The 26,135-nt window shown below is 41.1% G+C and overlaps 1 protein-coding gene across 4 annotated transcripts in view; it reads left to right on the top strand.

Annotated features, from left to right (window-relative positions):
• Positions 1 to 26,135, top strand: part of DTNA (dystrobrevin alpha) — a gene marked incomplete at both ends in the record, with an annotated part of 97,853 nt that overhangs the window by 27,574 nt on the left and 44,144 nt on the right. For all 4 annotated transcript variants that reach the window (XM_082306284.1, XM_082306283.1, XM_082306282.1 and 1 more), the window contains 7 exons: positions 2,796 to 3,009; positions 10,894 to 10,979; positions 12,553 to 12,707; positions 17,149 to 17,254; positions 17,816 to 17,982; positions 20,456 to 20,580; positions 25,915 to 25,995. In XM_082306284.1, coding sequence (XP_082162410.1) covers positions 2,796 to 3,009; positions 10,894 to 10,979; positions 12,553 to 12,707; positions 17,149 to 17,254; positions 17,816 to 17,982; positions 20,456 to 20,580; positions 25,915 to 25,995 — 934 coding nt within the window. The remainder of the gene's footprint in view (positions 1 to 2,795; positions 3,010 to 10,893; positions 10,980 to 12,552; positions 12,708 to 17,148; positions 17,255 to 17,815; positions 17,983 to 20,455; positions 20,581 to 25,914; positions 25,996 to 26,135) is intronic.

Here is a 26,135-nt window from a genome sequence, read left to right as displayed (position 1 = left end):
CTATGTTATGAAAAATATAATATCAGTGGGAAAAGAAAAAAAAAAAAAACAGACATGAAAATCTGACAGCCACATAGTATCAGTACTGGATCATGTGAAGAATAAAGACACCAAGCCCCATTTCAGCCTCATTCCTTGTGGCAGCTGTTTTCCTCCATGCTCTCTTACTCAAGAGTTTTCCACTACCAGGCTATAGCAATTAAAATTAAATTGCTGTGCGAAATTCTCACTGTTAGGGAGTCCAGATGTCTGGTTCATCCTCCTTGGATGTCCTTTTATCAATGCTAGGGAAACCACGGTAGTTCCCCCTGACTGCAGAAGTGAACTAGGTACATGTACAGTCTAAGCAACAGGCTTATTGCTGTGTTCATTCCTCTGCGCTGATCAGGTGCAGGGCTGCTTAAGAGGTACCCACAAGCAGTTCTGATGATACGATTTGTTACCGTTTAATTCCCGTTTTCCACCCCCATGCATTTTCCTCTACCATGCTCATGCACTCCCAAATAAACAACCTGTCCCTGTTTATTCTTTTCCCGCTAGCTTCAGTGTTGCTGATTTTACATCCTTATTCAGTATTTATGATAGGGTTGCCCTAGTCATTTTTGCTTTGGTCAGCAGTGCTGTTAAGCTAGGACCTCTATTTGTACTGTTTCTCGGGTAGCTATCTTGTAAGTGCAGCCTCAAGTCAAGGTTAGCCATCTGCATACGCATTACTCCCTTTTTGCTCTTTGTTTTGCCTGGTAATTTCTCATGTTGTTATCTTGTTAGCGTAGCTACAGTTCAGGTTCAACAGTTTGCACACATACCCTCGCAACCAGAAGCCAGCCTGGTGAAACTGCTGGTGGAAGCACCTTCTCCTTCATCTCCTTGGTCTGAATTACCAGAGGCAGCCCTCATGGCCAGCGACAGCCATGGGACTTCAGGGAAACATCACACAACCTGCTTTCTGCCTGCTCTTCCCGTCTTAATAAGGTCACAGAATAGATGCACATGATCCAGCCTGTTGCTGTGTCTTCTGGCATATTGCGATGTATTTCTTCCTTGGCTGCCTTACAGTGGTGACCTAGGGTGCAAAATGCTCATTAATCCTTCTGTCCTGGACCAGATGATGGCCTGCTTTCTGGTGACCTCTTCCATTCTCTGCCTAGTCTGGCCCCTGAGCCATGTGGAGAAGCTGCCCAGAAAGGGTCAGTTATTACGTGTAAGCCATCTTCCTGGAGATCGTTCATCTCCCATTTACCCAGATTACCTCTGTAGCAACTTGATCGTGAAAACTGGTTGAATGGGAATGGCTGCATTAAAAGGATCTGAGACCTATACTAGATTTTCTACGGGGAAGATGCTCTTCCCCAAACTAGAAGACAAAAAGGAAGAGTTCAGAGAGGTTGTACGCTTCATCCGCCTGGCTTAATTCAGAACGAATTCCCCATTATTTGCTCAGGAACAGCAAGGAGGGGAAAAGTGCCTTGTCTAGTGCCTGAAGTAGTTGCTGCTGCTGTGGCTGCTCACCTGCATGGTGTATCTTCCTCCTTGGGCTTACACAGGCGGTCGTAGGGTGTTAGAGAAACCCAATCATAGGGAAAAATTCTAGACTAAGTAAAATGACAGTGTATCTGGTTTCATTTGTCTGGTATCAGCTTACATTTCCCTGCTGTCAGACCATCGTGTCACATTGCAGTCAGGTGAGGCTTAGAATTAAATTTCTCTATCCACAAAAAAAAAAGCATCTCCTTCCACATACAGATGGCTCTTGATATGTCATAAGACATATTGCTATGCCAAGTAATAAGAACTACACAGTAGCTTCTCTGGAAAAAAAAAAGAGAACTTGCACCCTGAACCTCGTGATTTATTTCATATTGACAGTTTAGTAGGACAATAAGTAATACTAAGATAAAAAAGGGATGATTCTTTGAGTTCATGTTTGAACTAAATCCAGATTTTGAATGAGTGTAGGGGTTTTTTTATTTTTGGCATGGTCCACCGCTTCTGGAAATGCCAATCTGCGGCAAGATCATACTGCCACAATAACAGTGCTATGCAAACAAGATTTCTGTTTGGGTACAATATGAAGGGTGAACAGAGATTGTCCTTTAAGCTGTCCTTGTAGGTAAAAACAGCCCCCATGTAATTCAGCTTAGACCGGGACTTTATCAAAGAGACAGATTTAACAAATTGTTTGGCCAATATATTTAGAAGATACAAAATATGACTTTGGGATCACTTCATTACGTGTTCTTTGTTTAAATGTAGCTTGTCTACCCTGACTCAATTGCTATTCTGTTTCTGTAAAATATTTTGCTTTCCATACAAATTGCTGAAAAGACTTTTCAAAATGTCAGTACGTGCTAAGCACTTAGTATTCGTAGGATCTTCTGAAAAGCCCATCTGCTATGCAAATAAATATCTAAGAGTAATTTCTGAATGGGTATTCATAGAGGCATGGTTCAGAAAAACAGTTAGCATGTGTTTACCTTCCAGTGATTTCCATAAAATACAGATTTTCACTTGAATACTTTATACAGTGAGGAATGATTTCCCGAGCTGAAGTTGTACGCATTACAACTAACAATATCAATATATTGTTTGCTTATTAACAGATTTGAATTTTATTTGCTTGTTCCTCCACCAAGTTCAATTCTCAGGGATGGAAAATACATTTATTTGTTTAATTATTCGTGAAGCGTGTCCTGTGCGATTGTGTTATTCCCCACCCGGTGGGACGAGGTGACGTTTTTTCTCACTTGCTTTCAGGAGCGCGTGTCCCCGCTGACTCTTTCTGTCCTGTCCCCTAGTGCACCTGGTGGACATCTGGAACGTGATAGAAGCCTTGCGGGAGAACGCACTGAACAACCTGGATCCCAACATCGAACTGAACGTGGCTCGCCTGGAAGCTGTGATTTCAACTATCTTCTACCAGCTCAACAAACGGATGCCGACGACCCACCAGATCAATGTGGAGCAGTCCATCAGCTTGCTGCTCAACTTCTTGCTAGCAGCCTTTGATCCGTAAGTCTGCCTTTCTTAGCCGTGTGTGCTTCCCTCCTCTCCCGACTGGTGAAAGGATTTTACTTGCTCCGGAAATATCTTTGGAAAACAATTGAACAAGCTAGATTGTGACCCAAATAATGAGCATGTGAATAGTGCTAACTAGGGAGAGAACCTAAATTAAGGACCTCTGCTTTCCTTTCTGTTGAGCCAAATTCAGCACAACTGTGTTTTCATCCAGTTACTCAGGCTTGTTCCAGTTTATACCAAAGAAGAATTATCTACAGAAACAAATTTACATCCACTTCTAATTTGCCTTGTTATTTATTGACACACCAGTGGCTGACACCACTGCAATGCCTCTGCAGCAGTGCCATGGGTTAATAGCTCATTATTTTGAAAGAGCTCATTTTCCTGCAAGTTCTTGCAGCTGTAAGCAATTTTTTTTTCTGGCTCATGCCAGTGCAGCATGATTTTGAGACCATGACAGAAATAGGATAAAGACCTGGAGGTGATGAAATTCATGTTGTTTGTTACTACGTGGCACCCGTGTTACAAAAAGGACAAGTTTGAGATAGAGCGAGCCACCTACCTTAACGAGTATACTGTGTATACATATTACAGTTTCTGAATACGTAGTCATCAACCTGTACTGCAATATTTGCAGTCCTCAAAACTGACTTTTTGGAGAACAGTGGTTAATTCTGACAGATGCAGGTGAGCTATTGCCTCTTTATGGCTTATATTTTGAAAATTCACCGGCTGAAAACACTGGCTGTGACACATTAAAATAAGGATGCTGCCCCCCTCCCCCTTTCCCGTCCTCTCGCTTGAGGGCCCTGGTGCTGGGTGTTATCAAGCACCTTTGGAGCCAGACCAGCCGGTGGCTCAGTTGCCATGGCAACGGGGAGAAAAAGTAGATGTTCCACATGAGGAGGCTGCACCCAACCTGCCCTCCGGCCCCTCCGAGGGGAAGAAAAAGAAGCCAATCCATTGCGAAACTGTAGCCTTCAGGAATATTTTTCTCCCCTCAAGGGCAGTAAAAGAAGGAACAGGCATTTTAATTTATACCATTGTGGCTGCAACAAGAACACTAAAGGACGATGAAAATGGCCAGACGTATGCATTGCTGCATGCCGCAAGCAAACTGCTTCCCGGCTGGTAAACACAGGGAAAGACCCAGGACTGTGGAAGAAAGACCTGCGATAACGTGCTCGTTTTATAGCTCAGTGTAAAGGGGTAAAGATCTCAGCTAGACATCAAGGCTACTTGCAGCACAACGGAGGAGAGGAATTCACTCTCCTGTAGGGAAACAGAGAATGTGCTTAAAGGGGTAAGGTTTTGCTTTCCCTGAAAATATCCCATGTGCTGTGGGTCGTGACCTGTTTCTGGGCTCCCATCAGGCCCACCAGGGGTGAGGAGGCTGTGACCCTCACTGCATTTGCCAAACAGCAACTCGGTCTGTCGTCCTGCCTCCAAGCGGGGTGCGCAGGATGCATTTCCCAGAAGGACAGAGACACCCAAAGGACCCCCAGGACGAGGCTCCCAGCTCTGGAGTCCGAGATAGGGACTGGCTGCCTATCACACTGTTTTAAATACACCAAACATCTGGGATGAGGTTCAGGTGCAATGTGAGATATCTAAGTTCAGGTTTCATGGAGATCTGTGTAAGCTAGATCTCTCTTTACTGTAATGGGAGTTTGGATGCCTATCACAGATATAGACATACAGGTTAAGTGTCTGATTCTCAAAATATGCCCTACCCTCTAGTATGGTTCAGATTACTGAAGTTTTGGGTCAGGTGTTGGTTTAGCAACTGCTGGTGGTCCAGATTTCCCTGTTTCTGGGAGACAGAGGGAGGGAGGTGGCTCTGCAAGCTACAGGGATGGTGTGAGAGCTGCTGGGCTCTAACCAGAGCTGATGTCTCTGCTTCCCATGTTGCTCCCTCCCCTCCCTTCCCCTGCAGTGCAGCAGAAAAGTCCTTCTCTGCGGAAGGCTACAAGTTGGTAGAAGGCGGAGCGAGGTCTTTTTTTGTGGTCCCATGCTCAGAGGGAAGCAATGCATTGCATAAAGGGGGAGCAGGGGTGGGACTGGGAGGCGGGATGAAGTCTTTTTCTCACTCTGTCCCCATTTATAGAAACTGGACAGTTAAACTAAATTGCATGCAGTCTTCTCTGATGAAAAAAGAGGTTTTACTAGGTGCATGAATCATACTGAAATCACGACAGTCACCGCTAAAATAATCCTGTTATCTTTGATCTGGATTCACTCCTCTATTTCTTAGCCTTGTGTTTCAGGGAAACAGTTGGCCTGCAGAAATGCTATCCAGATTTCTAGGTGGCTACTGAGGAATTATTTTTCGTGTTTATTAATGAATGTTAATGTGATCACATTTGATTCTATGAATGCAGAAAACAACAAAAAAAAACCCAAAACCCTAAAAAACCCGGAACAGCTTTCTAAGACCAAAACAGTAGACCAAGACCAAATAGCTCTTCAGTATAAATGAGAAGGCTGTTCTACGTGATCATGGATGTTTTTGGTGTTTGTGGCTATGCAGAGTGATGGCTGCTCCTGCTGTACTGTGGGCAGGTCCAGAAGAGGTTGTGCGGTTTCTCCTGTCCCATTTGAAAGGCAAAGAAAGAGAGTGGAGAAATGGAGTCTGTGACTTAACATATATGAAGGGACCACAAGGGACAAATTAATGTGTGATTTAAAATCTAATAAGCCTACCAAAGTCTCATTTATTTAGTTCTAGTTAATATGTACTGCCCCGCATGTACTGTGCTGGCTGAAGATCCTCCAAGCTTTAAACAGAGCTTCTTCCTTCGTTTATAGCCTGCTGAAAACCTGGCAGGTTTCTCTGCCCTCTGGCAGGGAGTATTTCCCTAGGCCTGCGATACAGATGTCTTCTCAGGAGCTGGAACCTGGCTAGCAAAACTTAAGAGGAACTTCGGTGCAATGCCGTGGCACGTGGGCCAGCTTGCCCATTGCCTGTGCTGAACTTTCATCCCAGCTTTTTTATTATTTTTTCATGGCCTTGGGGATTCATTAGGCCTACGGGTAATTATATTTCCCTGCTGGGGAAATATTTCACCCTGAAGGGAGGAAAAAGTGGGGAAAAACTATAATGTGTAAGATTTCACATGATGCTGAGTGTGATGCTCCTTCAGGCTAAGCCAAAACTGAAGTTCAACCTTATAAAACTGCAAGTCAACAAAATCAGAATTCACAAACAGAAATGCTGCTCCAATTAATTTGCCATTAGTGTGTGAAAGTCAGCATCATGTGGTAGAGGACCCTGACAGACCAAAAACAGTGAGCAGAATGAGGCGGTCAGACTTTAAAAAATCTGGACAACAAAATGCCTGATTTACATTTTTAACCGCACATTAAAATTGGGCAGTAGCTTTTGCTTCAAGGTCTAAGGTGAATAATTGGCTTTATGAAATAATAGCATACTTCCTTCACTGGCATGCAAGTACTATATAAAAAGATGACAAGTTCAAACCTCTCTGAAAAATTCATCCCAGGCCAGTGTCAAAGCCTAGGCAGCTACATGGAATCTCAGCCTCATTCAATTGAGCCATTCCCAAAAAGACTCTTTTTAAACAGACTGTAAAATACTCTGTGCTAGATCCTCTTCAGCACTGACTCAGTATTACAATACAGCTATTCCTGCTGCAAAGTTTAACTGACAAGAAAACAGCCGATTTTTATCTGTCCCTTGACATACCTGTCCTACGAATGGAGCTGTGAGCTCTGGGCTATGAAACAGACCCAATCTGGCTTGACTTCTACAAAGAAAAGAGGAAATATTCATGCCCTTGTTTAATCAAATGCACATTTGAATCATACTGAGTTCCATACATAAAGATGTTTAGTATCTGTTTTGGAAGTATAATTTCTTGCTCATCCATCTATTCAGAGTTGTAAAGTGTTTAATTCCCTCTCTTCTCCACCTTCGCTAATCGTTGAAAGCCATACAGGCCAGCTAGCTTTTGTGAAGGAAGTACAGCAAAAAGATGCATTTCAGAGATTTGGTCATTATGCATTTTGCTCTCCTAAATTAAAGAATTTTGCTTGATTCCAATAAAATTTCCTCTCTGAAACCTGTTTGTGAAAATAGGAATTTGTAATTACAGCCTCTGATATTTCAGAATTGGCTGCCTTGATTAAGGTGGGCAGTAGGAGACTGACAAGTAATCGAAGAAATTTTGTTACTTTTGGAAAAGATAACTTAAACCGCTTCATGCCTAGTTAATGAGAAAAGTCATATTTTCTCAATGTCCATTTCATGAGACACATTTGCTGTTTCTAAAGATGTGATATTATTTCTTTATAGCTTTTATGGCTGTCTCAGGATGAGTATTGCTAGAGATCCTGACAAAAGCCAGTGTCATCCATTTGGTACCGCTCTCCTTGCTGACCCAAAAGACAAAATCAGGCCCTGGAGCTGGACTTAGCCTTGTACGGTGTGTGGATTTTATCAGGCAGTCTGTGGGGCTTCCTTGCTCTAGGGAGAGGCTGTCTCTCTCTGCAGCCATGCATTTGAAGAGGAAACCTCCTGCTCTGCTCTGGTGTCTACAAGCATGTATTATTTTTTGCCCTTTTTTCCCCAAGCAGCAGGAGATAACCTTAAGCCCTGGCCATCATTCCCTTACCCCAAGTACTCCATCCTGTGCTGTTGCTAAGTGCATATCAGCTCCAAGGTTTGCCTTTGCCATCATTTATGGTGCTTTTCTGTAGGGATCTGAAGAGTAACCTCAGTAAGAGAGGTGCTGTATAAAATGAAAATATTTTCTGTCCTCTCCTATTTCCACTAGTAAAATTTATATCTCTTCGCATTAGCCAGCCTAAAGCTTCTTTCAGGGAGCACCGACTTCAGTAGAGATCTTCATGCTGCTGTGAGCCACTGCTTCAGCATTGCTTTTACGCAGCAAACACTGCGAGGCCCCAGTGCTGCCAGTCAAGGGCATCTGTAGTGCTTAGACATAGCTTAGGGCGATTCTGGATCCAAATGATATTGGCAAGTCTTAGACCCCATTATCGTGTCCATTCATCAGTCATATATATTTATATATGCATGTGGGTATATGTATGCACACACACACGCACACATATATATTTGGAGGGCAAATTGAATTTATTCTGGCTCTAGTGATGCTTTTATGAATACAAATGACTGATACAAAATACAGTGTCAAAACTAATCAACTCAGACGGAGAGATTGAAGAGATAAATGAAATCTTTTCTTTCTCTGTTCCTCTGTTCCATAACCATTTGAATATGGGAAAAGCCGATGGCTCTGGGGTGGAAAGCTGAAGGCGAGTTGATATGTGTCTGTCATTCAAGAGTATAATCCTGTTAGTAAATGTAACCAAACCTACTGGGAAAAATGATCTAAATCTGAAGCACTTCCACATGGGCTTTATTTTTTCCTCTGATTCTTCCCTTGCTTCGTAGTAATGCCATTGCTTCCACTTAGCATTTATTTTTCTTAAGTATAACAACTCTTTTAAAGGCAGATGAGAACCTCATGATGAAACAGTGCAGAAAAAAAAAATTCCCAAAGGTCTGAAGGGTAGCACACACAAAAAGAACACAAAATGGACAAATTCTCAGCCATAGCTGCAGCAGCGCTAGGTCCTGGTTTACACAAAATAGAATCCAGGCAACAAAGGATGGAAACACAGAAGACTGGAAATTCGTATACTGTGATTTTAATCTTATGAAGCCATTCAAAGAGAACACAAAGCCATGAAAAAGAAAATGTGCACGAAAGTCAGCATTAAAGAACATAATAAAGATTTATTTCTGAAATACTTTTACTTAAATTACTTAATTTACTTACATTTAAATTTACTTAAATTACTTAAATACTTAGATAATTTTTTTTCTACATCTCTGGTTGATTTTCTGACTAAAAGCAGACTCTTAAATGCATATAAAGAATATGTAGAATTCATATTTAGAATCATGGTTTATGTTGAACTAGAACTAAATCCAGTTCACCAAACTGTATAGGTTATTAGCTAGCCAAGCTTAGGGAATAGACTCATTTTGTAAAGTCTGAATGACTTAGTAATGAACATAGCAGTGAAGCATGTAGCATGCTTTAATGTACTCATATGAGTATGCCATTCATGTCTACTATATATGTTTATGTTACTGTATAAGTCTGGCTTGGGGTGAGCAGAGAGAGAGAGACACAGTCACAGGCTCTGTGTCTTTCCAGAATCAGTTATCTTTTGGTTCGGATCACACACAATTTTCTTCGTTAAAATTGTGAGTGACAATCAACAGAGTAATTTCATAAATATTGATGGAGAGCTCAATTTCTATATATTGCTATTGCCAGTGCAGTTAGACTATCTTATGTAAGAGATAATTCTATATATTTTAACAGGCAATCCCTTATAAGCATAAAGTTCCCTGATACAGTAAAGACTGCAGGTCACATAACCTCCATTTCCAAAAAATGACATAAAACTTTATTATCTGATCCGATCATTAGCCCTATCAGTAGAATTTAGAAAGAGACACGGGTGCCATTTTGCTGAGCTCACAAATATTGGCTGACTGTCTCTTCTTTAAAGCGTGATGACAACATGCTCTCACTGATGTCATTAAACAGACATATAGGAAGATATTAAGTAATGCTAAGGACTTTGGATGACAGATAAAAGTTGCTTCAGTGCAACTGTGGACTCTGACTGCCTTATAGTAAAACTTGGAGAATTTCAAGAAAAAACACACATTTCAGTATTTGGATGCCCAAACAATGAACATTAAAAAGGAGATGACCTTAAGAGGGCATGTTCATTCTCATCTGTGGAAAGGGACCGAACATTACAGCAACTTTGTTCTGGCATTCCTGTGAACACTCTCAACTTAGTTTTGCCTAAACTGGGGGGATAGGTCTTTCAGGAGTTAAGAGTGCCTTGCAGTGTGTGAGGTCATGCATTACTCAGGCAGCTCAAATATACCAAGGTTTCTATAATGGCAGGTAATCATCAGGGACCATCGTGCCTCTGGAGGGAAAATGAGGATAGTAAGAAGAGCAATAAAATTAAGCCATTGCATGCTTCAAGACAGTTGAAGGAGGAGTTGGCGATGTGCTAAAGGTGAACACAGCATCCTGAGAGTACAGTGTATGGTCTGATCCTTCCAGGGAGAAAAAAAAAGTCTTGTATTTTCACCTGGAAGTGACCAGATTTACAGAAAAAAAAAAAAAAAAATTGGGATTTAATAGCATTATTCATTTTAAGTTGAAAACAAGAGAGCCAGACATAGCCTCAACTTGAACAAACCAGTGACAAGACTGTTCTATATATGACAACAAACATCCTTTGCTCATTCTGGACGCAGATTTATTCCTCATTTTTCAGCAAAGTCTTTCTTAAAGGTTCATGGGGATCAGGTGCCTCATTTAAAAGGCAATTGTCAGGACTTACTAGCAGGTACAATACACAGCTCGCGCAATCATGTGGTCCTTTTCTGCTTTTTCACTTTTGTTCCCAGTGTTGATTTTTGCACTTCCTTGCAATCTTCTAGGAACAGAAGATACACAGTGCACTTAGGATAGGGAGGCCATGAGTGGGATAGGTGCCTTCCAGTGCTACTGTAGCACAAATAGCAGTAATAATCATGACCTTAATGTATAATGAGATAATCATTTTAGTACTGAGATTTACATACATAATAAATCTGTTCTGAGGTCTTTATGGAACAATGTACTGATGTGTGTTCCCACAAAACAAACTTTGATTTTAAAATTCAATTATTTCTTCATATGTGAATCCATATATAGTGTGCATTACAATATGTCATGTCAATGATATACATTTTAAGTGGAAGGAAGTCCATATTATAAAATATGTCTACTTTCTACTTTTGAACAGGGAAGGGCATGGTAAAATTTCTGTTTTTGCTGTCAAAATGGCCTTGGCAACTCTTTGTGGAGGAAAGATCATGGACAAATTAAGATGTAAGTCTTTTGGGTGACATTTTTTACCTGTTAATTATTGTTGTACTTTGAGAGATAACAGTACAGGTAGGAAAAGAGGGAATTAGAATAAGATATACTTTCATGGCTGGGTTTGGGATTTGCACTGTATTCCCCTCCAAGTAATTCCCACTAAAGGTTTGACTGAACTTCACACCAAACTTCATATTTTTGAATCCAAATTGCGTATATTGAGGTTCTGATTAGTGGTGGTTTGTTTATTTTTTTTTCCTTTGAGATGATTGAATTCAGAAGTAGGTGCCTCAAATGTTCAACATCATGAAGCGTCATTTAACAATTTCTTCAGACTTTTTTTTAGTAACATCTCTCTCATTTCACACTTAGAAGTACAATGTATTTATACACTATTTATATTTCTTCCCATAGGGCACATACTAATTCCATCTACTTTGGAAAATAGATTCTCATTTCACAGGATTTATTCCCAGTTCCCCAGTAGCCAAGGCATAGTTTATTTGCAGCCTCAATGAAAGATTTTCTTTTTAGTGCTGTGATATCTGTATCCCAGGTCCGAAACACCATTTTCCAGACTTTTTGACCAAAGGATTAATGTCAACCTTCAGTTTCCTCTGAGCCTCCTACCACAGCCAAAGAAAACTGGGTTTACAAACTGTTGTTGTTTAGAGTAGACAAGTAGAAGTCGCAGGTGATAATTTAGTCTTCCAGATTTGGTGCCATATTTTAATATATTATTTCTATGTCGAAACTCAAGTGTAGACTGAACTTAAATTATAAGTTGAACACTGTTATAAATTGAACGCTGTTTGTTCCTTAGGCTGCTTTAAGAATAAGGAGCAGGGTCCATCCAGTGGAAGGCTGGAGTACGTTGCTGATTTTTTGGGTCAGCAGTCCCAGGGTCCTGTTGTCAGAAAATCCCTTCCAGGTTCCTGGAAATTAAGCAGCTGATGTGATATAGCCTGAAAAATGATAAATGGTCCTTAGTCTGTGATCCCCTGCTAAGCTTAGGATACTTCTAAACAAGGGGAAAAGTAAAGGCTGAGAAACATGCATCTCTGGAGAAATAAAACTTTACAGTCTTTTTATACATTAACAAAAAAGCAAAAAAGGAGAAGAGTCAAAAGTAATGCATTTGAAAGACCTTCAGTGCTTTGTGTGTCCAAAACAATAATAACTGACTTAATGATCTCATTGTCAAGATTTAGATTTGACATGGTAAGCTGGCAGTAGGCAAAAGCTGATGTTGCGTATCTTGTCAAATTAGATCCTTCTTATCTGATTAAATTACTGCCTCATGCCATGCATCAGGCTTCACTTAAAAAAATGACCACACACAATGAGAAAAAAAGCAGGAATATTTTAATATCAAAATCAGCTACTTTTTTATATGTAAATCATTCTCTTTGTTTTCTGTTGGGTGGGATTATAATTAAAGATGCAGTAATAGTGGATGTTTCCATAAGCAGAACATGGTGCTTAGTACTCCTTAGTTCAAATCAGATGGTACTGAATTGAGAGCAAATCTGTAGCTCACACTGAAGCTGCTGTGTCCTTTTCTTGTCTTTTCCACCCTCAGATATTTTCTCAATGATTTCCGACTCCAGTGGAGTGATGGTTTATGGCAGATACGACATGTTTCTGCGGGAGGTTCTCAAGCTGCCCACCGCTGTTTTCGAAGGGCCTTCATTTGGTTATACTGAGCAATCAGCAAAATCCTGTTTCTCACAACAGGTAAATGAAGCATGAGCATCCTAGACACAGGATCTCAATCACCCCTCTGAGCAGGCCAAGACTTTCTTCCTTTCTTACACATATGTGCATATTTGCCCAGGAAATGGATGGCTGGGTGGAGGGGAAGTCCACTTTGCTAATTTCTGGCATGTAGGTTAGGTGCCTTCAATAGAAAGCTAGTCTCTATAGGTTCCCCATATAACCATGGAGGAGAGAGAGGCTTAGTGAAAAAAAAAGTGATTCAGAGCAGGATCTTAACTTACATCTTCCTAAATTAGGGAGCCTGAGGAGACTAACTTCCTAATTTAAGCACCTAAGTTAGATACTTACATTTAGGTGATATAAATACCCGAAGACATGCAATCCTTCACTCCAGTTAGTTGTTGTTGCTCTAAGCTTATATGAGAATTTATCTTCTCCATACAAAGCTCAACTCCCACCGAAAAATCAAACTACGTGTTTTCCAAGTGACAGTGTACACACATGAGAAGTTTACAAGTAAGGAGAAACCTTTATTGAAAATGGGAGTCAGTAGATGTTAGAAAATGCCTAGTCTTTTACAGATAACATCAATGAGGTAGGGTCAGGAAAGCAATGAATTTATTCTGAAGAAAATACGAGATTTTTCCACAACTCACCAGACTCTGTAGGTGCACTGAGTGCAGTACATTGGCTGCAGTTAATACCTGGCACTTCAAAAGATCCCATAATTGGGGCTGGTTGTCCACTTCTTCAATGGAGAAAGAGAGAATTCCTCTGGCTGTTGCCACACATCACACTGTATAATTCCATAAATATAAAGTAAGGGAAGATGCTGAAACTGGGAAAATGTTAGAACTAAAGTGGTATTTTCCTTCTCTTTATCCTTCCATTCGCTAACTGAATACTGTTGAGCAAATAAGTTGAATGGAGCATGAATAGTGTCATTTTAATGCAAAATAGAGTCTCATTTTTTGTTTTCCCTCAGTTTCATCACTAATCAATAGGCACTCCAGTCAACTGAAAGGCATTGTTGAAATTCATTTCTTGAATCATCTCCCAAATCATTTACAATGGTAACGTTTGCATATGTGAAACTAGTCTTGTTTCACAGAGGGAGACTTAAGACAGCACTTCATCTTGTGTTGAAGAATTTCCATAGTGAAGTGACTTTTGGTAGTTTTGTGTTAAAAAATGAAAGAGCACGCCTGCATGGCAACAGGGCATTCAAGCTTTGCATGTTGGACATGGTATTATTAAAGATGAAAAAAGCAATTTCTTTTCTTGAAAAAATGTCATTCAGGTCTCATTTTCTATCTAAGCAGCCATCAGAAATGGCACTTTCATTGATATTGCATCCAAATGAGTGGACCAGATGTACTAACTACCCTGAAGAAACAAAGTCTCCAAACAAGCTTTAGATGGTTTAGTTCACAATCTCCACTTAAAGCTAACAAGAGTTAGGTCTCTGACTGATGTAGGTACGCAGCAGATTTACAAAGCTGCTGTTTTGCATCTGTAGGCAGCAAAGTGCTCTTGTAAATCCAGTCTAATATTTCACTTAAATTCACTTTATGTAATTCTCATTACGCCTTCACCAGGGATGAACCAGAGTTTTGAAATGAGACTCAAAACAAAATATCCCTATGACACTATGATAAATGGTACTCACAGTCTTAGTCACACCGCAGGTTGGTCTTTCACTCTCTCATATTGCGCTTAGCGTTATCAAAAGTGGGATAAGTTTGGCACTCTCTCTGTTGTTCTCAGTATGGATCACTTTTGCTTACCAGAAGCCTTTCAGCACCCTGATACATAGATTCCGCAATTTCAGGGAAAGAAAAAATTCCGGGAATGATCTTCTGCTCACGGTGTCAAATCTGTTTCAGTTTGCATCTGAAAGGATTTTTCCTATTGCAGAAATGTGTTGTTATTCCCCATTGTACTGGTTTACTTGATCAAACCATGTATTTTCCTCCGTCTGTGAACCACTGCTAGATTGAATGGGTATTCAATTTAGAAACAACAGTGTTTCATCGTCAGCAAATTTATGGAATAGAAATGCCAGAGCAAGTGTCTTAATGTTTCAGAATACAAATCTGTGGCTCATAAAGGGTTTTTTTCACCACCACTTTCCCCCATAGGTAGGATGAATGTGATGTTATACTGTATTTGTATTAAAGAGTGTTGTTATTATTATAAAAAACACTTTTTATTTCTCTTTTTTTATCCCAAACTAAAAAGACAGACACTAACTTCATTTTCTTAGCACTTGGCTAAGTGTTATTCCACAAACGTAGACTCCATCTGCATGTAGCATATATTTAGAAAACAGCTTTCAGTTTCAACTTTCCCAGCAGCTGAAAAAAAAATGCAGGAGGAAAATATGCCTTTTAAAATGTATGGAAATTGCTCTGCTGGTGTCCTTTTAAGGGACACTGCCCTCTCTAATTCATAAAATCAGTGACCACCAGAGGAGTTTGGCCATAAAGCTGTCAGTGAAGCTAAGTTGCTTTATTTGGTGGAAATCAGGTTTTAAATTATAGCTGCATTCAAAAGCCTGTTCCATTGTGGAAGAGCTGTTCTTGTCTCCCCATCTATTTGCTTGTTTAGACGAGTTGTGTGTTTGCTGCCAACTTATCTACCTTTAAGAGCAGAGGAAAGACTTAAGGCTACTCAGCTCTGCAGTATGGGGCACTGGAGGACCCTTCTTTTCGTCGACTTAGTTCTGCCTTTTCTCCTCCTCTTCTCAGTTCTGCTGCAGACAGCACAGACATTTGCTGGCGGCATTGGTCAGCAAAGCCATGCCAAACATCCACAGCAGATCTCCAAAAGAAAGATCCTTTCCTGTGAGCTGATGCTTATAGTGTAGAAAGCCTATTTGAGAAGTGGTTATCCACTCTTCATGGGTGGGAAGATCATTCGTACAGCAAGCAGGTGGTAGCTGTTTGTTTGGACTTTCATACTGGACGTATTGTGCGAATAGGTAGTATTTCAATGAGATTTAAGCTCATATTCTGGCTATTTCTGTTCATTAAAGAATCAAGACCATTTTCACAACTAGCCTGAAGTATTCCCTCTTCTTTTAGAGACAAATACCTTTATATATTTCCGAATATCTTGCAATATTTCAGCCCTGAGACTGTTACACAGAGTGAGATGTTTTCCACCGATCACTCAATGTATAAAAGAAATAATGATTTTCTTTACATCTGGTGGCAATTGTATATAAACGCAGCACAGACACTCCATCTGGAACTCTCAGCTCTTAAAAGCACTCCACAACACACGGAGATGATACATGTCACTGCATAGCTGTTGTTTTGCTTCCTCACGGGGTAACCACAGTTCTTCAGCAAGTTAAAGCAGTAGCTTATGCAATCAGATATGAAAATTTAGCAATCCCTTTGGATAGGGGGATGCTGCTTAAATATGTATGTCTATAAATTACATCTGCACACATTCTCAACAGGGCTCAATATTTTTGCATCTTAATTGTATTTTAAAGGAAGGATCAGTTCCTGATTTCTTAAGGACTCTCTGTCCTTGACCATTCAGTAGCTGTGTAGTTTACTACACACTTACGTAGCCAGTATACTAGGTAGGAAAGAGCAGGTATTTACGGTGGAGATATCTCAGGCTGAATTATCAACTCTAGGTCTGAAAAAAGCAAATGAACTAAGATTTGTGCTGACTTTTTCCAGATGCCTAAGAAATTTAAGGGCCTAGATAGATAACATTTTTTAAATCAACAGGGATATTTTAGAGTTTAAATCTCTTTGAGAGATAAAGGGGCATAGGCCTTTAAGTGCTTACAGGTGTGGAGAGTTTAGGAACAGTGGCAGTCCCCGAGTGTATGCAAACACAACATCCCACAGTCAGAGCTCCCCCATAACTAGTTGCCATCGCTCAACAGACAAGCCTAGTTTCTTAAATTACAGTAACACAATTGCCTGTGATGGTCCGTCCTTACCCTATATTTTCTGAAATTGTACTCCCTTGTCGTTATTTTCTTTCATTTTCTTTGTTGGAGTACCATCAGTCGTTCTCTACAGTGGCTTTTCATGTGAAAATTGGTAGTACATAGTGATACCCTACATGCACTTGTACTTGTTATGGGGTACTCAGAACACATGAGAACATGAAGAGTTGAATGCCAACCTTATTCACAAAACATCTTCAGGCAATGACTTTAGAAGAGAGTCTTGAAGTGAATGGGAGCTAGGTGTCTCCAACCCAGCCTTGTGAAAAGGACTGCTGGTCATCAGTAGTATATATTGTAACTACTAAAAATAGTCCAGAAAATCTTTGCTAGTATCACTTGTTCTTTTTAGTAAATCAGGGCTACGAGCAAAAAGTGTCTGAAACTAGTTCCCAAGTGTTTCTGTAAGGACAAGATAAAATCATTTCAATATGTCTAATTACTGATTCTTTTTGCATGTTTGTTTGCTTGTTTGAGCAGAAAAAAGTCACATTAAACACTTTCTTGGATACTCTCATGTCTGATCCCCCGCCACAGTGTCTGGTGTGGTTACCACTTCTGCATCGACTGGCAAATGTTGAAAATGGTAAGTAAGAGCTGCTGCCAAAAAAGAGTTACAAGACCAAACTTCTGTGTGATGATTTTCTCACTCTGTGGATGGTTGTACAGATGCGACAACAGTAATTAAGAGACAACGACATGCCTAAGTACATTTTTGTGCTTCCAGTAAGCAGACAGCCGAGTTTGACTTTTCCTTTAGGTCCTCATGGCACAGCAGAACATTCATCGTCCCCCAGTGATGCAGCTGAAGGGTGCAGGGGATTTTCACACATATGAATTTCCTCTATCATGTATTCTGTTAGACACCAAGCACATTTTTCGCTGCTGCAAGCAGGAGGTGCAGGCATCAGCCTAGAAGGGCTGAGGGGTTTGGTGCCCAGCGCAGGAAGCGCTGGCCGTGGCTCAGCACAGGTTGCTGGGCAGCTACTCGAGTTTTCACGCGTCAAAGCTGCAGGCAGCATCCGACGCTGCAGATTGCTAGAAACAAAGAAGGGATTCACCCTTCAGTTCGGGACTTTGTCTGTAAACTTTTGCTGGGGGTTTCTCTGCTTTGGTTTACGGCTCGGTGTTTCTCCCTCCTGCGCAGTCTTCCACCCTGTCGAGTGTTCCTACTGCCACAGCGAGAGCATGATGGGGTTTCGCTACCGCTGCCAGCAGTGTCACAATTACCAGCTCTGTCAGGACTGCTTCTGGAGGGGCCATGCCAGCGGTTCCCACAGCAACCAGCACCAAATGAAAGAGTACACGTCATGGGTAAGGGAAGGCTCGCGCCTTGCTGCAGACTGCTTTGCCCTCCAGCTGGTGGAGAAGCCCCCGGCCGCAGCTCCGGGCAGCTGTCCGGCACGAGGAGGCTCGAAGCCGGGCTGCCGGTTCAAACCGGCAACCCCGACAGGGAGGCTCCGGCCTTGGGAGCCGTCGGGAGAGCGCAGAGGTGGGAATGGTCTTTTCTGGGTGAGGATCTGGGGCGCCTGTGAGGGTGCGTGCCGCGGGGAGGGCAGCGCAGGGGGGGCTGGCAGCAGGGCGCCAGGCGCACGGCAGCGTCTCCCGTTCCCACAGGACTCACGGTAAAATCATCATTGGCTTGCTCTGTTTGGCTGTGTGTAAATGAAGTGATGAATACTTAACGCTCATTCATCGATATTTTCAGTCGAGTGGCTGTGGCATATGCGTAGCATTTGGGATGGTCCTGGCACTGTAGATTTGAGCATGGTCACAGGCTTAGATCCACAGTCATGTTTACTGTAGAGAAAAACATACTTCAGTCTTTTCGTTGTTAAACAAAATAATTCAATGCTTTTTCTGAGCTGAAAGGGAAGTATCAACAGCTACATTAACCTTCTCAGAAGGGCATCAGACCTGGGGGCTAAGCTCTCCACGGACTGGAGCAAAGCCCCAACAGAAGCCCTTGGTCACAGAGCAGCCCAGTCCTTCAGGGTTCAAATCTAGAGACCAGCAGAAAAATCCTAACTAATCTCAAATATTACAAAAGTATATTGTTACAAAAAAAAAGAAAATTATGCATATAGCAACAACTCACATTTGTACAGCACTTTGTGTGTATTTTTTAACAAAGTTCTGAAGCTTAACACTTCTCAAATGTCTGGTTTTCTGTTGATGGAGCAGGCAGGGGTTAAATTTGATGTGGTTTGCTCTGTATGCCAGTCACACAGCCCCGCGCTGCATCCCAGCAGATCTGGGTCTGTAATTGTTTTTGTGGGTCCTAATTGCTGCTTGTTGCATAGACATGAATGGTTTGAGTTTGGTCTCTGAATAGGAGAGTGCCCACTACGTAGCTCTGCTCTTCCTAACAGCAATTTGTGATATAAAATCATTTTTTGCTGTAGCCAGGGAGCTATAATTATAGGTAGGAAGTAATTGGAAAACTTAAGATTCCTGCTCAGCAGAAGACAAAAACGTGACTACATGCCTAGTGATTTCAAATGTTTCCTTGTCAGAAACAAATGTTTCGCTTCAAGTTTGAAATTGCCTTTCTGTTAGCATTCATTAGCATTCTTTCAAACCTGGTTAGCATTCTCCATAACACATCTGTATCGAGCTCCACATGCAGATTAAAGGTGTTCATGGGTGCAGTGGAACTCAACTGTTCTCAATTCAGAGTGAAATCGCATTTATAATGAAAGAGAAAAAGCCTGACCTTTACATATTTAGGTTGAATTTCTGTAATAGAAATATTTCATTCTTATCTTGATTACAGTCATAAGTTGATGCAGGATGTGTGTGCACAAATACAATGCCACTCCTGTTAAGTTCCAAAAAGATTTTTAAATTTCAGCGTGTAGAGCTGTGTTTTGGCGGGAGGAGACAGTGTAAGGATATGTTTTACTGGCAGAGAAGCTGAATCACAGAGAGGTTGGCTGGATTCCCTGAGAATCTCACACAGCCTAAAAGACATCCTAGATCTCCGAGCCCTTCCTTAGAAAAGTGTTCAATTGCAAAGAGTGTCCAAAGATAACTAGAAAGCAGAAAATACTTTTTTTTTTTTTTTTTAGACTTGCTGATGGGATTTCAGGGTGAAAAGCATGCTTCTTGCGCAGAGCCTCCCCATCTTTTGGTGACAGTAACAGTACGTCAGCCTCTTCTGGTGCGCTGTCGCCATGGTGGGGCAATTCCTGCCATGCATGTGTCCCAAATTTCTCATTCCCTGGTGTGGCAGGGGCTGCAGCAGCCACGGGAGGTGGAAGAGGAGCTTTATAGCAGCAGCTAAACAGTACAGGGTGCTGGAGCTGAGGCGGGAAATACTAGCGAGGGGAAAGAATATAGCAGCCTTGTGCCTGGCCCACAACTAGGAAGGAAACGGTGTCCCATACAGTGTATCTACATGGACAGGCATGCACAGATTTGTTCTGCTTGCACTCCCAAGATGGTGAGGTACGAGCCAGCTCCAGTCCAGGCGACACTAACTTTTTGCTGTCCTTCATTCAATACTACCTAAGTGCAGTGTTGCAAAGAAGCCATGGCAACTGCATCTGTCCATATAGATATACCCCCCGAGCCTACTCTAAAGGCCCCTGAAGGTAAGAGTAATCTTTCTTCCAAACTGAGCAGCCTTTGCCTTACCAGACTCTCCGGGTGGGAGGGGGGCAAGGGGGATGTCAGTCAATAGGTACGTAAGCTGTAGAGCTTCCTGTTGTTTTGTGCTTCCGATAGCAGAAACAGTATGCACCTTACTTGTCCAGATTACCTCTACCTTCCTTGTTCCTCCCAGAAATCACCTGCTAAGAAGCTAACTAATGCACTTAGCAAGTCTTTAAGCTGTGCTTCCAGCCGTGAACCTTTGCACCCAATGTTCCCTGACCAGCCTGAAAAACCTCTAAACCTGGCTCATATTGTGTAAGTATCTGTGTGCTGTAGAGAAAGTAAGCTTTGTTGTAGGAGTTGCTTACACCGGGTGTAGATACTATAGCTCTGAACAAAATGGGAGGCAGCTGTGGCGTATCAAGCTCAATGCATCACAAGTGCAAATTTGCTGATAGGGGTATTTAGTCTAAAAATGTTCTTCTGGTATGACTGCACTTGGAAAGTCAGTGGGATATGTACGTATAACCAAATACTGGGACACAATGTTGGTACGTCCCCGTTCTCCTCAAGAGATATCCATGCAGTTGCATAGAGTTTCAGCATTTTGGGATGTATTCATGCTGAGAACATTAGGTTTGTCATCTAGAGACTCTCAACTTCAGTGTATCACAGGTATGTCTTGACATGAGGCACCAGAGAAAAGTGAAGTCTGACCAAGTTTGCTGAAATCAGTGCAGAGTTCTCGCTGACTTTAATGGAGCTGTGGCTTCACCCAGCCCTGAAGAGTTATATGAGTCTGCGTAAGAAGTGTGTCTTTAGTTGCTAAGTCACTTGAAGAGAGACTATTATCTTTACGTTCTGATGTTTTGGGAAAGCAAAGTTATTTTTTGGTATAGTAGTTTGTGTCACTAGTTCTTCTCTGCAGGAGCGAAGAAACTTAAAGCAGAGAGAAAATGTATTTGTGCAGGGTGGGGAAATTATCACTTTGGATTTTTTGTTTCTAAAGGGTGTCCACCATCCATAGTGGCAGTTGGTCAGATTTTCTCATTTATCAGTTTGTTTTACCTTTGCTTCCTGGGTCCTCAAAAGAAAAAGTTAAACTTTCCACAGAATTCAGGAAAAATCAAGACATTGGTTGGAAGAAAGTTACAAAGAAATTAACTTGGAAAAATTATTCAAAAAACACTCTTTGAAGTATTTCTCTTATTCTGATATATTTCTTAAGAAAATATCTTTTTTTAACCATCTTCCCAGGATCCCTGACTGAAACATTTCAAGCAGCAGCCATTAAAATTGTATTTGCATGCTGCGTATCTGTGGTACTGGCTGCTGGAACTATTCTGGTCTGTAATTATTATACATATTTACTTTTGTCAGTACTGAATGTTTGTATGTAGCATCTTTAAGGGCAAGTGCACGTCGGCTGTTGTGGGCTGTGCGACACCTGGGAAGTTCACCTAACCTACCTGACATTTTAAGGATAAATCACGCTGATGTGGTTATATCATCCTCATGTGGTTATAGCAGAACTTGTTCAAGGTGTAAAAGAGTGCTCTGCTCTTCAGACACAAGGTGCCTCTGACAGATACATAGTGCCAAATCCCTGTTACACTCGACTGCCAGTTAAAACCCCTGCACCTCTTTTTGGAGATGTAGTGGGAGGATGTTGGTTTTTGGAAGAAATCATCCAGAGCTGGATCTGCTGAGCTACCCCACTGCTGTGCATGGTATAAAAGCCTGGCTCTGCTGGCAAGTCAGTGATAATTTCACAGGGCAGATTTGGGCCATCCTTAAGAGAAATGGAAAGAGACAGGGAGCGCGAAACTGAAAGAGAAGGCTCTGTTCCCTGTTGGCTGGAGGCCCTCGAAGGCCTGGGGGTATGTCAGAAGATAACGGGTAGTGAAAACTGGGCTATTGTGCGTTTAGGCAAGGCAAGGGGAAGGTACCATAATTGAGTAGGATCTGTTCCAAATCTTTGCTGTGAAATTAACACCTTCCCTTCTTCCTAACTATACAGACATAATTTAGAGTGATTGGATGTGAGAACAAACCGCCATCTATTTTGTTTTATGATAGAGTTTCTCTTTATTCATAGATTGAAGGCAATATAACTTGGCAATATATATTGGCTATAATGATACATGAGTGAAAAACCTTTAAGTTGTGGAGGTAGCATGATCTACAGCGTAATTCACATAAATTAACTGAGGGGAGAGATATGCTACAGTACCTCATTGAGAATATCTTCTCGCTGATGTGATTTTTATTTTTAAACATAATGGAAGTTGAGAGAAACAGCTCTGGGCAGGAATCCAGGTGAAAAGGGTTTTATATGTGCATTAAGTGGAAGAATTTTGGCAACAAAACAGTATCCTTTTCTTAGCTTCTAAAATGGGGACAAGTACTCTCCGCATTACTATACAGCCTTTCCTCTTCATCGTTCTTCCACCTTTGAGTGGTACCAGACAGGAAGACTGCATGGGTTTTTTGTTTTACTTGTGCCACACAAAATTTTCAGTTAAGCAAGAAACACATCTCTAAGGCTTGTCTAGAGAAATAGTTATAAAGGTATCAGTAACCTGATGGAGGAACTCCCCCCACCATTGGAGGGGTCATTTTCCCTTTCTATACATAAGATTGGCAACAAAAAAGAAACACCAGACTGAAGAGATGGCAAATGGCATGGCCAGTGCATCATGGAGGTATTTTTCAAATGCATTCTGCACTGGCCTGACTTCGTTTCCATCTAAGCCTGTGGGAGCATTATTTTTTACATCAGTGTGAAGAGGTTAGACCAGCATGGAGCACTTTGGAAAATTCCTCTTGTTTAATTTGGGTTATTACTGTGAGTATGTTATGCCATAACATGCATTTATTACATAGCATATTTCAATAGTATTAAGTGTTTTCTGCCTCCTTGAGGAAAGCTGATTGACTATCATCAGCTCACTTTTATCAGAAAGCTTAATCACTCACTTCCAGAAGTTTAGAAATAACCTCAGAAAGATACACATTTGTATTCAATAGCTGAGTTTTCCTTTTCTTTACCATAAAGTCTGCTGTTCTTGTCTTATCCCATCACACAACTGTACATGTGTGTTTGAACATCCATTTGATATTCAAGCTGAACCTGAGGAATGTGACAGTGGGCATCAGCCTTTTAGAAACTTGCTTTTGGAAAACTCAGATTAATTTAATATATTTTTCTTCATATAAGAATTGACAAACTAATGCTAATCACAAAACCTTAGCAAAGCATTTGAGTTTATAGACATAGGTCTACAAGAGTAACTCTGCATATGTAAATAGATCAATGACCTTTTACGTGTAGAGGCTCTCATGCTTTTTGCAGAATCAGGGTTGTAAGAATAGAGTGTGTCCAATGCACTACTTAGACCTCATACATATTAAACTGACAATTTAATTAATGATCTCTTTTCCATTTCATTTTGGCTGCAAAAGAGATACTTGGTGAGTATTTTTCTTCTTTGGTACACTTATTGGAGGAAGAAGATTGGAAAAGATGTGATAATCTCAGTATTACCAATCCTTAACTTTTTTAAGAGTCCAGAGCCAAATAAGTAATTGTCTTTGAATACAGAGACAGTAAAAGGGAAGAGCTCTTTTGGGGGTTAGAAACTTTCTCTTCCACCCCTATTTTGAGATAAAGCTCAGAGAAGACATGAACCTGAAGTGTGTATGTGGTGATCTGCTGAAGCCCATGGGTGCCACACACCCCCTTCCTGCTCAGTCAGCAGAGGCGGACTGGGTGCAAGGCAAAGGAGAGCCCAAGCTTTGCCAAGGGAGCACTCCTCCTGCCTCCTTCTCTGGGACAGGGTTGAGAACCAGCCTGTCCTCCCTTCTCCTCTGCTGTTTAGGACTCCACAGCCCAGGGTTGGACCCATCTTTCAGAAACCCCAGCCTGTGCCCAGTTAGTTTTTGAATATGTTCACTGGCCAGTGATTGCATTGAGAAAAGGAAAAATGCAGTAGTCACATCTAGTTGGGTTGAACTATTTCTCCTTACATCAATCACCAGTTTACAATTCCCAGGCAACAAAATACTCGTTGCTTACCCATTAAATAAAATTAGTTTCTAAGTATTCTCTTGAAGTTTATTCTCTCATCTCTGTATTTCAAGACTCATACCACAATGGCCTTTCCAGTGGATTGGCTCTGGTCATGGCCTCATCCAAGCTCTTCCTAGCTTTGATGAAGGAGTCCATGAAAAATAATATTAAACACTTCTCCATAAATAAATAGAGCACAAAGTGCTGCTTCTCAAATTCGTGACTGACCAGAACTGGAGTCTTTCATGTGGGTCTGCGGGCACAGGGTTAGGCTAAAACTATATTTTCATACAAATAAACAACATGCTAAATCCTACATCTTTCTATTCCCAGTTTTCAACTTCTTAAAATCAGTGGGGTATTGTCAGGCTGAGAAATCCATTTGGACTTATCAAAGACCACATTTATGCTTGTTTTCTAACAGTTACAAAATAAGAAAGAAAACATATAGTAATAGTTCACTTCGGTGCAGAACTGGCTTTCTTCATTTCTTACAAATGGTTTGGATGACCAGTTGTCTTGCACAATTGGGTTGTCTTGCACAATTGGATCCCAGTGAATATTTTGCAGATGGCTACTCTGTTTTCATTTGCACATCTGCAGAATTCAGGAAGCCAGACAGATCTTTCACAGAGCTTAAAGGGGATATTGACCAACTTGAAATCTAGGCAATTTGAATTACATATGGCTTCAGGTTCTGCTCATATCTGATTGAAACCCCTGTGACTTTAATAACATATTTTTTAGTTTTTCCAGGGTGTCTATATCTTTTGCCCAATGTTGCATAAGAAGTCCATTAAGAAGGGGAAATTTCTCCTTAATGGATACAGAAGGAAAAATTATGCACAAAATATTTTTTAAGAGTAGACAATAAAAGGAAGCAGAGGAAATATTCCTTCTCATTTCATTTTTAGTAAGAGCAGGAAATAAAGAATGTAATCATAAAACCATCATTATTAATGGGTCCTCTTAAACTAAATACTTATTTTAAATTTTGATTTGGGTGTTTGATATACCACTTGAAAAGCTTTGCAGTTAAACCAGTTTAGTTCTACATGTATTTTATGGGATACTGAGGGCTATAGGTATGCTGTGGTCACTATGTGGGTATGGTAGCATGGAGCTTAGCGCCAGGGATAACGTAATGAAAATATGTGTAATTTATTGGCAGTTATGCCCTGCAGACCTCCATGCTGCCACAGCGAACCTGCTACCCATGCTCAGCCTAGCTGGTTGAAAGCAGTGACTGCACCCTGGACTACAGGCTCTGGAAAGGAAAAATGACATAGTGGTTATTTTGCCAAAGCAGGGAAAAAAATGAAGCAAGTTGCTTAAAACTCACCTCAGAACACACAAAAGCATTATTTCCTTCCAGGACTAAGTAACAGGGTGTTTTTATCAACTTCTGCTTAAATACACAGCATCTTTAATTTGGAACTGTTGCTACTTAAAGCAGAAGATGCCAGTAGTAACATTACTTTATAGAAGAAGCTCATTCAATTCTCTGTAAATACTGTTGCCGATGGAGGGTGTTTTTGTGCAAAATTAATGCAGCTGGATATTTTGCCTTCTTCTAGGCCCCCTCGACCTGTAACCAGCATGAACGACACACTCTTCTCCCACTCTGTTCCCTCAGGAAGTCCTTTTGCAAACAGAAGGTGAGTTCTTATCCTTATTTGTGTTAGATAGTGGTGGAGGTTTCAATTTTCAATTCCCTCTCTGGAAAAAAAACAAAACCAAAACACCACCCACAAAATGAAATTAACAGACATGAGCAGAGAAATGCCTTGGTTATTTT

The sequence above is a fragment of the Platalea leucorodia genome, assembly GCF_965183815.1.
Source record: "Platalea leucorodia genome assembly, chromosome: 1".
NCBI classification, from domain to species: domain Eukaryota; kingdom Metazoa; phylum Chordata; class Aves; order Pelecaniformes; family Threskiornithidae; genus Platalea; species Platalea leucorodia.
The sequence above is the reverse complement of the archived record's forward strand: the minus strand, read 5'-3'. Positions and strand labels throughout refer to the sequence as shown.